General features: G+C 39.3%; 1 protein-coding gene across 1 annotated transcript in view; it reads right to left on the reverse strand.

Annotated features, from left to right (window-relative positions):
• The window catches only part of LOC309550487 (alpha-tectorin-like), a gene marked incomplete at its 3' end in the record, with an annotated part of 31,852 nt that extends 21,597 nt beyond the window's left edge, over positions 1–10,255 (reverse strand). Inside the window, exons 1-4 of the mRNA XM_082250856.1 lie at positions 10,135–10,255; positions 6,970–7,226; positions 6,517–6,601; positions 5,364–5,429 (exon numbers count right to left, since the gene is read on the reverse strand). Of these exons, the coding sequence (XP_082106982.1) occupies positions 5,364–5,429; positions 6,517–6,601; positions 6,970–7,226; positions 10,135–10,219 (493 nt within the window). The 5' untranslated portion in view covers positions 10,220–10,255. The remainder of the gene's footprint in view (positions 1–5,363; positions 5,430–6,516; positions 6,602–6,969; positions 7,227–10,134) is intronic.
• Between the last annotated feature and the right edge of the window lie 823 nt (positions 10,256–11,078).

Below are 11,078 nucleotides of genomic sequence, written 5' to 3' on the forward strand. Positions count from 1 at the left end.
GTTTTTCACACGTACAGAAGCACACTAGGCCCCAATTACTATTGTTTGTACACCTAAAAGGATGGATGAGGAGGAGGAGGAGGAGGAGTATAGAACAGGCAGCACCCTCAAAGCTTCAGAAGTATGAGATGAACCCCAAAAACTTGGAAAGGTGGATCTCACACGTACAGACACAGACTATTCCGCAATTTAATTGAGCCCCAAAGGTTTTTATTGAATAGCGGAATAGGAAATATGATCAAAAAAAAGTGTATGTTTTTCACACGTACAGAAGCACACTAGGCCCCAATTACTATTGTTTGTACACCTAAAAGGATGGATGAGGAGGAGGAGGAGGAGGAGTATAGAACAGGCAGCACCCTCAAAGCTTCAGAAGTATGAGATGAACCCCAAAAACTTGGAAAGGTGGATCTCACACGTACCGACACAGACTATTCCGCAATTTAATTGAGCCCCAAAGGTTTTTATTGAATAACGGAATAGGAAATATGATCAAAAAAAGTGTATGTTTTTCACACGTACAGAAGCACACTAGGCCCCAATTACTATTGTTTGTACACCTAAAAGGATGGATGAGGAGGAGGAGGAGGAGGAGTATAGAACAGGCAGCACCCTCAAAGCTTCAGAAGTATGAGATGAACCCCAAAAACTTGGAAAGGTGGATCTCACACGTACCGACACAGACTATTCCGCAATTTAATTGAGCCCCAAAGGTTTTTATTGAATTGCGGAATAGGAAATATGATCAAAAAAAAGTGTATGTTTTTCACACGTACAGAAGCACACTAGGCCCCAATTACTGTTGTTTTTACACCTAAAAGGATGGATGAGGAAGAGGAGGAGGAGGAGTATAGAACAGGCAGCACCCTCAAAGCTTCAGAAGTATGAGATGAACCCCAAAAACTTGGAAAGGTGGATCTCACACGTACCGACACAGACTATTCCGCAATTTAATTGAGCCCCAAAGGTTTTTATTGAATAGCGGAATAGGAAATATGATCAAAAAAAAGTGTATGTTTTTCACACGTACAGAAGCACACTAGGCCCCAATTACTATTGTTTGTACACCTAAAAGGATGGATGAGGAGGAGGAGGAGGAGGAGTATAGAACAGGCAGCACCCTCAAAGCTTCAGAAGTATGAGATGAACCCCAAAAACTTGGAAAGGTGGATCTCACACGTACAGACACAGACTATTCCGCAATTTAATTGAGCCCCAAAGGTTTTTATTGAATAGCGGAATAGGAAATATGATCAAAAAAAAGTGTATGTTTTTCACACGTACAGAAGCACACTAGGCCCCAATTACTATTGTTTGTACACCTAAAAGGATGGATGAGGAGGAGGAGGAGGAGGAGTATAGAACAGGCAGCACCCTCAAAGCTTCAGAAGTATGAGATGAACCCCAAAAACTTGGAAAGGTGGATCTCACACGTACAGACACAGACTATTCCGCAATTTAATTGAGCCCCAAAGGTTTTTATTGAATAGCGGAATAGGAAATATGATCAAAAAAAAGTGTATGTTTTTCACACGTACAGAAGCACACTAGGCCCCAATTACTATTGTTTGTACACCTAAAAGGATGGATGAGGAGGAGGAGGAGGAGGAGTATAGAACAGGCAGCACCCTCAAAGCTTCAGAAGTATAAGATTGTGTTCACTGTACCCCACAAAGATTGTGTTCACTGTACCCCACAAAGATTGTGTTCACTGTACCCCACAAAGGTTTTGTTCACTGCACCCCACAAAGATTGTGTTCACTGTACCCCACAAAGGTTTTGTTCACTGCACCCCACAAAGATTGTGTTCACTGTACCCCACAAAGATTTTGTTCACTGCACTCCAAAAGGATTGTCTTCACTGCACCCCACAAAGATTGTGTTCACTGTACCCCACAAAGGTTTTGTTCACTGCACCCCACAAAGATTGTGTTCACTGTACCCCACAAAGGTTTTGTTCACTGCACCCCACAAAGATTGTGTTCACTGTACCCCACAAAGATTGTGTTCACTGTACCCCACAAAGGTTTTGTTCACTGCACCCCACAAAGATTGTGTTCACTGTACCCCACAAAGGTTGTGTTCACTGCACCCCACAAAGGTTTTGTTCACTGCACCCCACAAAGATTGTGTTCACTGCACCCCACAAAGATTGTGTTCACTGTACCCCACAAAGGTTTTGTTCACTGCACCCCACAAAGATTGTGTTCACTGTACCCCACAAAGATTGTGTTCACTGTACCCCACAAAGGTTTTGTTCACTGCACCCCACAAAGATTGTGTTCACTGTACCCCACAAAGGTTGTGTTCACTGCACACCACAAAGGTTTTGTTCACTGCACCCCACAAAGATTGTGTTTACTGCACCCCACAAAGATTGTGTTCACTGTACCCCACAAAGGTTTTGTTCACTGCACCCCACAAAGATTGTGTTCACTGTACCCCACAAAGATTGTGTTCACTGCACTCCAAAAAGGATTGTCTTCACTGCACCCCACAAAGATTGTGTTCACTGTACCCCACAAAGGTTTTGTTCACTGCACCCCACAAAGATTGTGTTCACTGTACCCCTCAAAGGTTTTGTTCACTGCACCCCACAAAGATTGTGTTCACTGTACCCCCCAAAGATTTTGTTCACTGCACCCCACAAGGATTGTCTTCACTGCACCCCACAAAGATTGTGTTCACTGTACCCCCCAAAGATTTTGTTCACTGCACCCCACAAGGATTGTCTTCACTGCACCCCACAAGGATTGTCTTCACTGCACCCCACAAAGATTGTGTTCACTGTACCCCACAAAGATTTTGTTCACTGCACCCCACAAAGATTGTGTTCACTGTACCCAACAAAGATTTTGTTCACTGCACTCCAAAAGGATTGTCTTCACTGCACCCCACAAAGATTGTGTTCACTGTACCCCACAAAGGTTTTGTTCACTGCACCCCACAAAGATTGTGTTCACTGTACCCCACAAAGGTTTTGTTCACTGCACCCCACAAAGATTGTGTTCACTGTACCCCACAAATATTGTGTTCACTGTACCCCACAAAGGTTTTGTTCACTGCACCCCACAAAGATTGTGTTCACTGTACCCCACAAAGGTTTTGTTCACTGCACCCCACAAAGATTGCGTTCACTGTACCCCACAAAGATTGTGTTCACTGCACTCCAAAAGGATTGTCCTCACTGCACCCCACAAAGATTGTGTTCACTGTACCCCACAAAGGTTTTGTTCACTGCACCCCACAAAGATGGTGTTCACTGTACCCCACAAAGGTTTTGTTCACTGCACCCCACAAAGATTGTGTTCACTGCACCCCAAAAGGATTGTCTTCACTGCACCCCACAAAGATTGTGTTCACTGTACCCCACAAGGATTGTCTTCACTGCACCCCACAAAGATTGTGTTCACTGTACCCCACAAAGATTGTGTTCACTGTACCCCCCAAAGATTTTGTTCACTGCACCCCACAAAGATTGTCTTCACTGCACCCCAAAAAGATTGTCTTCACTGCACCCCACAAAGATTGTGTTCACTGTACCCCCCAAAGATTTTGTTCACTGCACCCCACAAGGATTGTCTTCACTGCACCCCACAAGGATTGTCTTCACTGCACCCCACAAAGATTGTGTTCACTGTACCCCCACAAAGGTTTTGTTCACTGCACCCCACAAAGATTTTGTTCACTGCACTCCAAAATTATTGTGTTCACTGCACCCCAAAAAGATTGTGTTCACTGCAGCCCACACACAGAAAAATGGATGTGGATCACTGACACCCGCCTATCTCCTATCCCACACCACACAGCAATATCGATTGTAGTTTGTAGAACACACTTTCCCTAAAATTCAGCAGACTCTGTCCCTAACAGGATTGAGAAGAGATCGTAGATCAGGAGAACTAAGTGCAGACCCCACCCCACACAGCAATATCGATTGTAGTTTGTAGAACACACTGACCCTATAATTCAGCAGACTCTATCCCTAAAATGCCTACAACTCGCCCTGCCTAAACACTCCGACCTGTCCCTCAATTCTATCCGGACACAAATGGTTTTTTCCTGCCTATCTTTCCCTAATCAGCAGCCAGCACGTTGATGTGTGCTCTGTCCCTGATCTAAGCAGCATAATGACGCCGCTGCGGCTGCCTCGAACTTATAAAGACTTGGTCACATGCTTCAGACGGCCAATCACAGCTACTGAGACATTTGCAGGCATGGCTGGGATGGCTTAAGGCACACCAGTTAAACGATTGTTGATTGGCTGTTGAAAGCCCGCCATGAAAAGAGCGCCAAAGCATGCAAAACCCGGAAATAAAACGACCGAACACGGATTTTTACCCGAATATACAGTAAAGTGTCCGTGTTCGTGTTCGGGTAACAAAAATCCAATTATTCGGTACGAACACGAATAATACAGTCCGTGTTCGCTCAACACTAGTAAAGAGTCAATTTTTATTACTCATACTGACCAATTAGATTAGATAAATGGGTCAGCAGGAAGCAAAACCTGAGCGTTACGAAGACTGGCTATACATAAAAAACTACAAATGTTATACTAAAACAGAATGTAACTTTTCTACAAACAAATAAATCAATAAAAAATAAAGAAAAGCACACATTAAACTATTAAGGACAACGGGGGAGACAAACTTTGTATACAAGTTTTCTAAATAGATAATTTGCAGCTTGCAATTTAAGCTTTTAATTCCTATATGATCTTGCATTCTCACTAAAATGTCCTAACCAAACTGTTTTTTTTTTTTATTTATTTTATAAACTATTTTTTTAAACCATATAGGAAACAGCAGGGATATTGTTAGGTAGATTTTGAAATAAAAACAACCCTTTTCAAGGAATCATTATCTTGATTATTGCAATCATCCCCTAGTAAGAAATATAGTCCATCTTCCAGTCAGAATGAAAATTATCTTTAATATAACTCTTTGTTTCCCTAGAAACAATTACCCTCAAAATGTCTGATTTGTTGAAAATATATTTTTTTCAATTTGCATGTCACCAGCTTAAAAAAAGGGGAGGGGGAGAGGTTGCTTCTCTAGATTATTAATGGTTAAATCATGTGAACTGCATATGTTAGAACCTCAATTTTAAGATGAACTGATTACAAGGTTATAGACATTGAAATATTTACACATTCTTAGCCAGCAGTAGATGAATGTTAAAAAAAAAGTCCTCACTGTAATTGCAGACACTGTGGAGTATGCCTCTTCAGATTTGTGATAAATATATTTGTTCTCCATGTCGTTATGAAGGTAAAGACATTGGAGAACATAGTATAAAACATAACAGATTGTAAAGCACACTTTGTATGTTATAAAATGGCCTTCAGTAAATTAGCCTACCTGGTGGTGGTGAGCCTGGTGTAACAGGCCTTGTGGTAGTTGTCGAAGAAGTAGTTGAGGATATTCCTAAAAAAAGAAAAGGGAAATGTAGAGCTAAAGCTATTGCAGAATAAACTACAACTGCAGTAGTGCTCAGGTAAATGTACTAGAAAAAGATCTGTACTATTCTGGTTTCATTACAAGATTATTGCTGGAAATATAGTAATGTGCATTCACTTGAAAACCCCAAGGACCTAATTTTGTAGGAACTGCTGCTGCAAGTAATTTGTTTTTCCAACAAAACTTTACCTAAAATACTAAGGCAGGCCATAGATGTTACAATTTTCCTTCCTTCCTTCCTTCCTTCCTTCCTCTAGGGGTGAAAGGAAATAAAATTGCTTGATTCCCTCATCAACATAGGCAGTCTTCTTGGCCGACTGAACACAATGATCACTGCTAGCGGCAATGGGTGCTGGAAGTGATCAAATGCAAAAAGTCCTACAGGCTAATTGTACTGAAGTTGACTAATGGATCGACTTCAGTACAATCAGCCTGCCGATAAACAAAATAAACCACAGCAGATACCTGCTGAACTGGTCGAGATTCAATCCATCTATGGCCGGCTTAAGTTGAATATTTGTACTGTGTAGGTCAGTTGCTTTACAAAAGGCAAAAAGGTTATTTACTTTGCAAGTGAATTTTCACTTTGCAAAGGAATTTTCCCTTAGCTTAGTGAAAGCAGTGAAAAATGATTTTGCAAACTATACCCAAACACTTGCAAGCAAAATAAAAACAAAATAACAGTACATTTGATTGCACATGACTGGATGATGAAAGTCAGCAGAGCTTTGACTCATTCACTAATTGAATAGCCTAACATGTTGAGAGTGGCTTGTGGATTTCTGATTCTGTATAGTAGAGAGAGGCAATAAAACACAACTTTTCCAAACAAGATTTTATACATTGATAGACTATTAATATCAGCCAATTGTCTTTTTACTATTTAGAGTAATTATAAGAGTGGCAGATTTTTTCTTACGGGTCGTGGCTGTTGTTGTTGTTGGTGGTGGTGGTGTGGGGACTGATAAAATAAAAAGAATACACATTTAATTCAGATTACCATACAAATCATCTTGCACAACATGTGAACTATTACCAGAAAACATTTGCTTACCTTTACAATATCCTGGCAAAAGAGAGATATCATCCACAGCAACATCACTACGGAAGTCCTCACCTCTGACACCTTCAATAAAAATCTGTGAAAAAAATCAATTGATTGCTAATGATGTTAATGCAAAACCTAAATTAAATAAAATACAATCTTTACTAGTATGTCATAGCAGGAGCCTTCAAGTGTTAGACATTTGCTTAGCTTCCCTACCACACAGTCTGTGGTGCAACTTAGGAACCTAAAAAATGGACAGGTTCTAAATAACACAATAAACAGGCCACCATGTCACCAGGAGCTTCCAGGATGCTCAATAGGAAAGCTGAACAGGCAACTGGAGAAATTTGCTACGGCATAACAGTTGAGCTTTATTAAACTTTAACCAATTTTTGTTTATGCCTTAATGTCAGTGTGTAAGACCACAATTACACATACTTATCTGAGCAGTGTAAATACCTGAGTAATGTTACTGTCAGGCAGGAAAATCTCTTCCAAATGCCACACATCCCCATGATTTCCTTCTAGGTTGGAAGCGTAGACCAAACCATCTGCTGTTAGTAGTGCCACCTTCAAGCCCATATATTGTGCCACCCCATACATGTGATACCAGAAACGTAAGCAGTGAGGCCCAGTGAAACCATTGGTAGGACTCTCTAGTCTTGCAAAATCTCCTTCTTTTGTATACCGTCCATCAATATAGAGGTAATGTCCACCTAAAAATGCATAGAAAAAACACATGAAAAGATTATAAGTTAATCAAACACCAGAAAGACAATTATACATTGTTAGTTCCTTCTCAGTATTCACATTACAATGTACACTCTAGTTACTTTTTAAAATCACTTTCAGGAAACCTAGGTGGTGTCACTACTGACCTTCTTACATGAATACTAGTTGCCTGTCTGTTTCTGGCTTCAACACTATTAATTTGACCCAGAAAAAACTTGCAAAGTGGAGACTCCACATTTTCTTAGTACAGACTTATTTAAAAAAAAAGTAAAACTCACTTTAGAAATGTAAAGTCTGAATTGCTTAAAACAATTCAGAAATCTTTGAATAATGTTATACTGCATTAAAATGAGACAATTCAAGATTAATTTTAGTTAATACCTCTTCCCTTAAACATAGCAATCTATTTTTCCATTTAGGATGACTAGGTATAGTCTGATGATTCCTGCATGTACAGTACCTTAGCAATTAAATCTAGCACATTGGGAGCCTAAAATCCAATGGTGGTCTCAATATGAAATTTCAGTTTTACCCTGCAGTGTTGGGGACCAAAACACACCTCATCCTGGTTCCTGCACCCTTCTACTTCCTGTTGGCCTATCACTAAGAATAATAGACTTAAGGGGGAGGTTTTGAGATGGTATGGAGTTAGCCAACCCTAAGCACCACAGAAACATTAAAGAATTTTTGAAGTTCCCAGGGTGCAGAAGAACACTTTTAAAGCCATGTTCTACCAGCCTTTTTTGATCTAGCCATTTTAAAAGCTTTTAAAATTAGCAAGTATACTTTGCTCTATCCTTTAACCAAGATATTTAAGTTGAGATAAGCTTTTATTTAAAAAAAAAAATATTCTGTCACCAATTTGTGGCTGAGCCAGGTGAGAGCCACAACCAATAAATCAACCTGGTCATAAGTATAAATATGATTACATGTAAGGCACATACAGGTGCATCTCATAAAATTAGAATCTCATCAAAAAGTTATTTTATTTTAGTAATTCAATTCAAAAAGTGAAACCCATATATTTTTATAGATGCATTACACACAGAATGATATATCTTTCAAGCATTTCTTTCTTTTAATTTTAAAGATTATGGCTTACAGATAGAGGCCTATTATGGCTTATGCAAAAGGAGCCCCAGCCAATTATTGAGTGCAAACTATACTGTACATGGACATACTTTTCAGTAAGCCAACATTTCTTTATTATAAATCATTTTCTTTTTATTGGTCTTTTGTAATATTCTAATTTTTGGGTTTTCACTAGCTGTAAACCATAATCATCAAAATTAAAAGAAAGCAATGGTTGAAATATATTTCTCTGTGTGTAACGCATCTATATAAAATGCATGAGCTTCAATTTTTGAATTGAATTACTGAAATAAATTATCTTTTTGATGATATTCTAATTTTATGAGCTGCACCTGTATTACTAACAATGTATGTAAACTAAGCAAGGTGTCTTTTAAAAGCCATCAAACTATGAAACTCTTCTTCCAGTTATCCATCTCTGCTACGGCATGGGATTTCCTTAGGGGCCATGCTATATCTGGCACATGGGGCATATCTTTTTTTTACAACTTGTATATGAACACTCAAGCACCTTCTTTGGGCCTAAATGGGAATTTGAATTACAATTGACCTTTACAGATTCACAATGGCATAAGGCCATCACAGTCAACTATAAACTGTCTAAATGTATTGATGATTGGGAACAATTTCTGAAAATATACATGGATGGTACTTAAAGCCTCATAGGCTGTCTAAAATCTATCCCTCCTCCAGTGCGTTGTGTTGGATACGGTGCAATAAGGTAGGAACACTGTATCATATCCTTTGGGATTGCACCTTTATTAAACCCTTTTGGAGGGAAGTGGAGGTTTTGCTTTGGGCACGACCTTCTCTATCTGGCCAGCTTTGGCACTTTTGAACTTGGGAATAGATCTGATCCCTCCGAAGTACCAGACTATAGTACTCCACATCTTGTTTGCTGCTAGATTGACCATCACTCACCATTGGAAATCACCTGAGTCACCAAAAATTCAGGAACTTACTTCACGGGTAAACACACAATGTCATTTTGATAAGTTACTAGCTGTTAAAGATCATAGAATGCCTATCTTTAGCAAACTATGGATTCACTGGTTAAAGCATCCTAATGCCGCTCCTGGTCTCAAGCCCAATTAGCCTGCTTTGATTTACCACCAAAGAGTATTCCCTTTACTTCACCTTTCATGTATTCTCTGTTAGTGTCACAAATAACATCTTGTAGAACTATGTACATGTCAGTCTAATATATGGTGGTACGCGGATGTTTAGCTGTAAGAGGGTCTACCCCCCCCCCCCCAACTGGACACAGTGTGTACCCATTTGGGTTGGGGGTGGCCCTATTAGAGAACAGCCATCAGTAGCCCAATCTTATAAGTATTAATGCTATTCGTATATTTGGATTGCTTAATGCTGTAATGGTTTATCTTCATGGGCATGAAGTTAGATTGCATAACTGCACCTATGTACTACTGGCCATAATATCAATGTTTTATGAGTTTGCTTTCCTCTGTTATTATTATGATTTCCTTTCTCTGTTTGTTACTATTTGAAATAATCTTAATAAAAACTATTTAACAAAAAAAAAAAAAAAAAAACCCATCAAACTATGAACAAAAGCCTGGCTGATCCAGGGCAAATCTGAGTAATTTCAATTTGCTCCTTCATCATTATTCTTAATTCTTTTCATTGTTTTACAAACATTTTTGCAGTTAGTTAATGTCTCTAGCAACATTCATCATAATTAGACAGGGTATAAAAATATTATTTCATACCAAATTTTCATACTTTCATACTTATTAGGCAATCATTATAAATTAGTGTAATCTCCACAGAGCTATTTACCTCCTGTTGTATGGTCATAAGAGGGCCCAGTAAATCCAGATGGTGTTGATCCTGTCCATTGGGTCCAGTCCATGTCATCAGACATTGATTGCTTCCAGTTACATAAATCCACATCAAAAGAACAATCAAAGCAAATATTTTCTGCAACATGTAAAACCACACAAAAGAGTATTTATATTAGTAAAAGTTTCTTAAGAAACATGGACATCTCATAACCAAGTGTATTGCGTGTTATGTGTTTGAGTTATCATTGGTTTTAACAGTGAAGATTTATTTAAATACAGTAATGGAATGTAAATGGTAACGGTGTTGAAATTAATCGTAGCATCGATGCATCGCGATGCAGCCTTGAATAATTCAGATTCGATGCTTAGAACGGCCACATCGATTGCATGGATGACATTATCCTGGCTCTCCTCCTCTTCCTCCTCCCAGCCGGAGTGCATGTGACTGTGATAGCCATGAAAGATCGGAGATAATAAGGTAGAGGCATCGGTTTACATTAACCCTTACACACTGTAGGAAGGGAACTGTGAAACAGAGGCACTGACACTGATTTGTTTTAACTTTAGAGTGCACTGGCAGGGCTGTCCTGGGAGTGCAGGGGGGGGGGGCTATATAATGTAATTGGCTGTGTAATGTAAATAGGGAGCTGTATAATGTAAATGGGGGGCTGTATAATGTAAATGTGGAGCTGTGTTAGGTAAATGATGGGCTGTCTAATGTAAATAGGGGCTGTATAATGTAAATAGGGGGGGGTGTTATGTAAATGATGGGCTGTATAATGTAAATGGTGGACTGTGTTATGTAAATGATGGGCTGTTTAATGTAAATGGGGGCTGTATAATGTAAATGGGGGCTGTGTTATGTAAATTATGGGCTGTATAATGTAAATTGAGGGGCTGTGTTATGTAAATGAGGGGCTGTCCAATCTGAATAGGGGC

The sequence above is a fragment of the Pelophylax lessonae genome, assembly GCF_965119305.1.
Source record: "Pelophylax lessonae genome assembly, chromosome: 3".
Classification (NCBI taxonomy): Eukaryota; Metazoa; Chordata; class Amphibia; order Anura; family Ranidae; genus Pelophylax; species Pelophylax lessonae.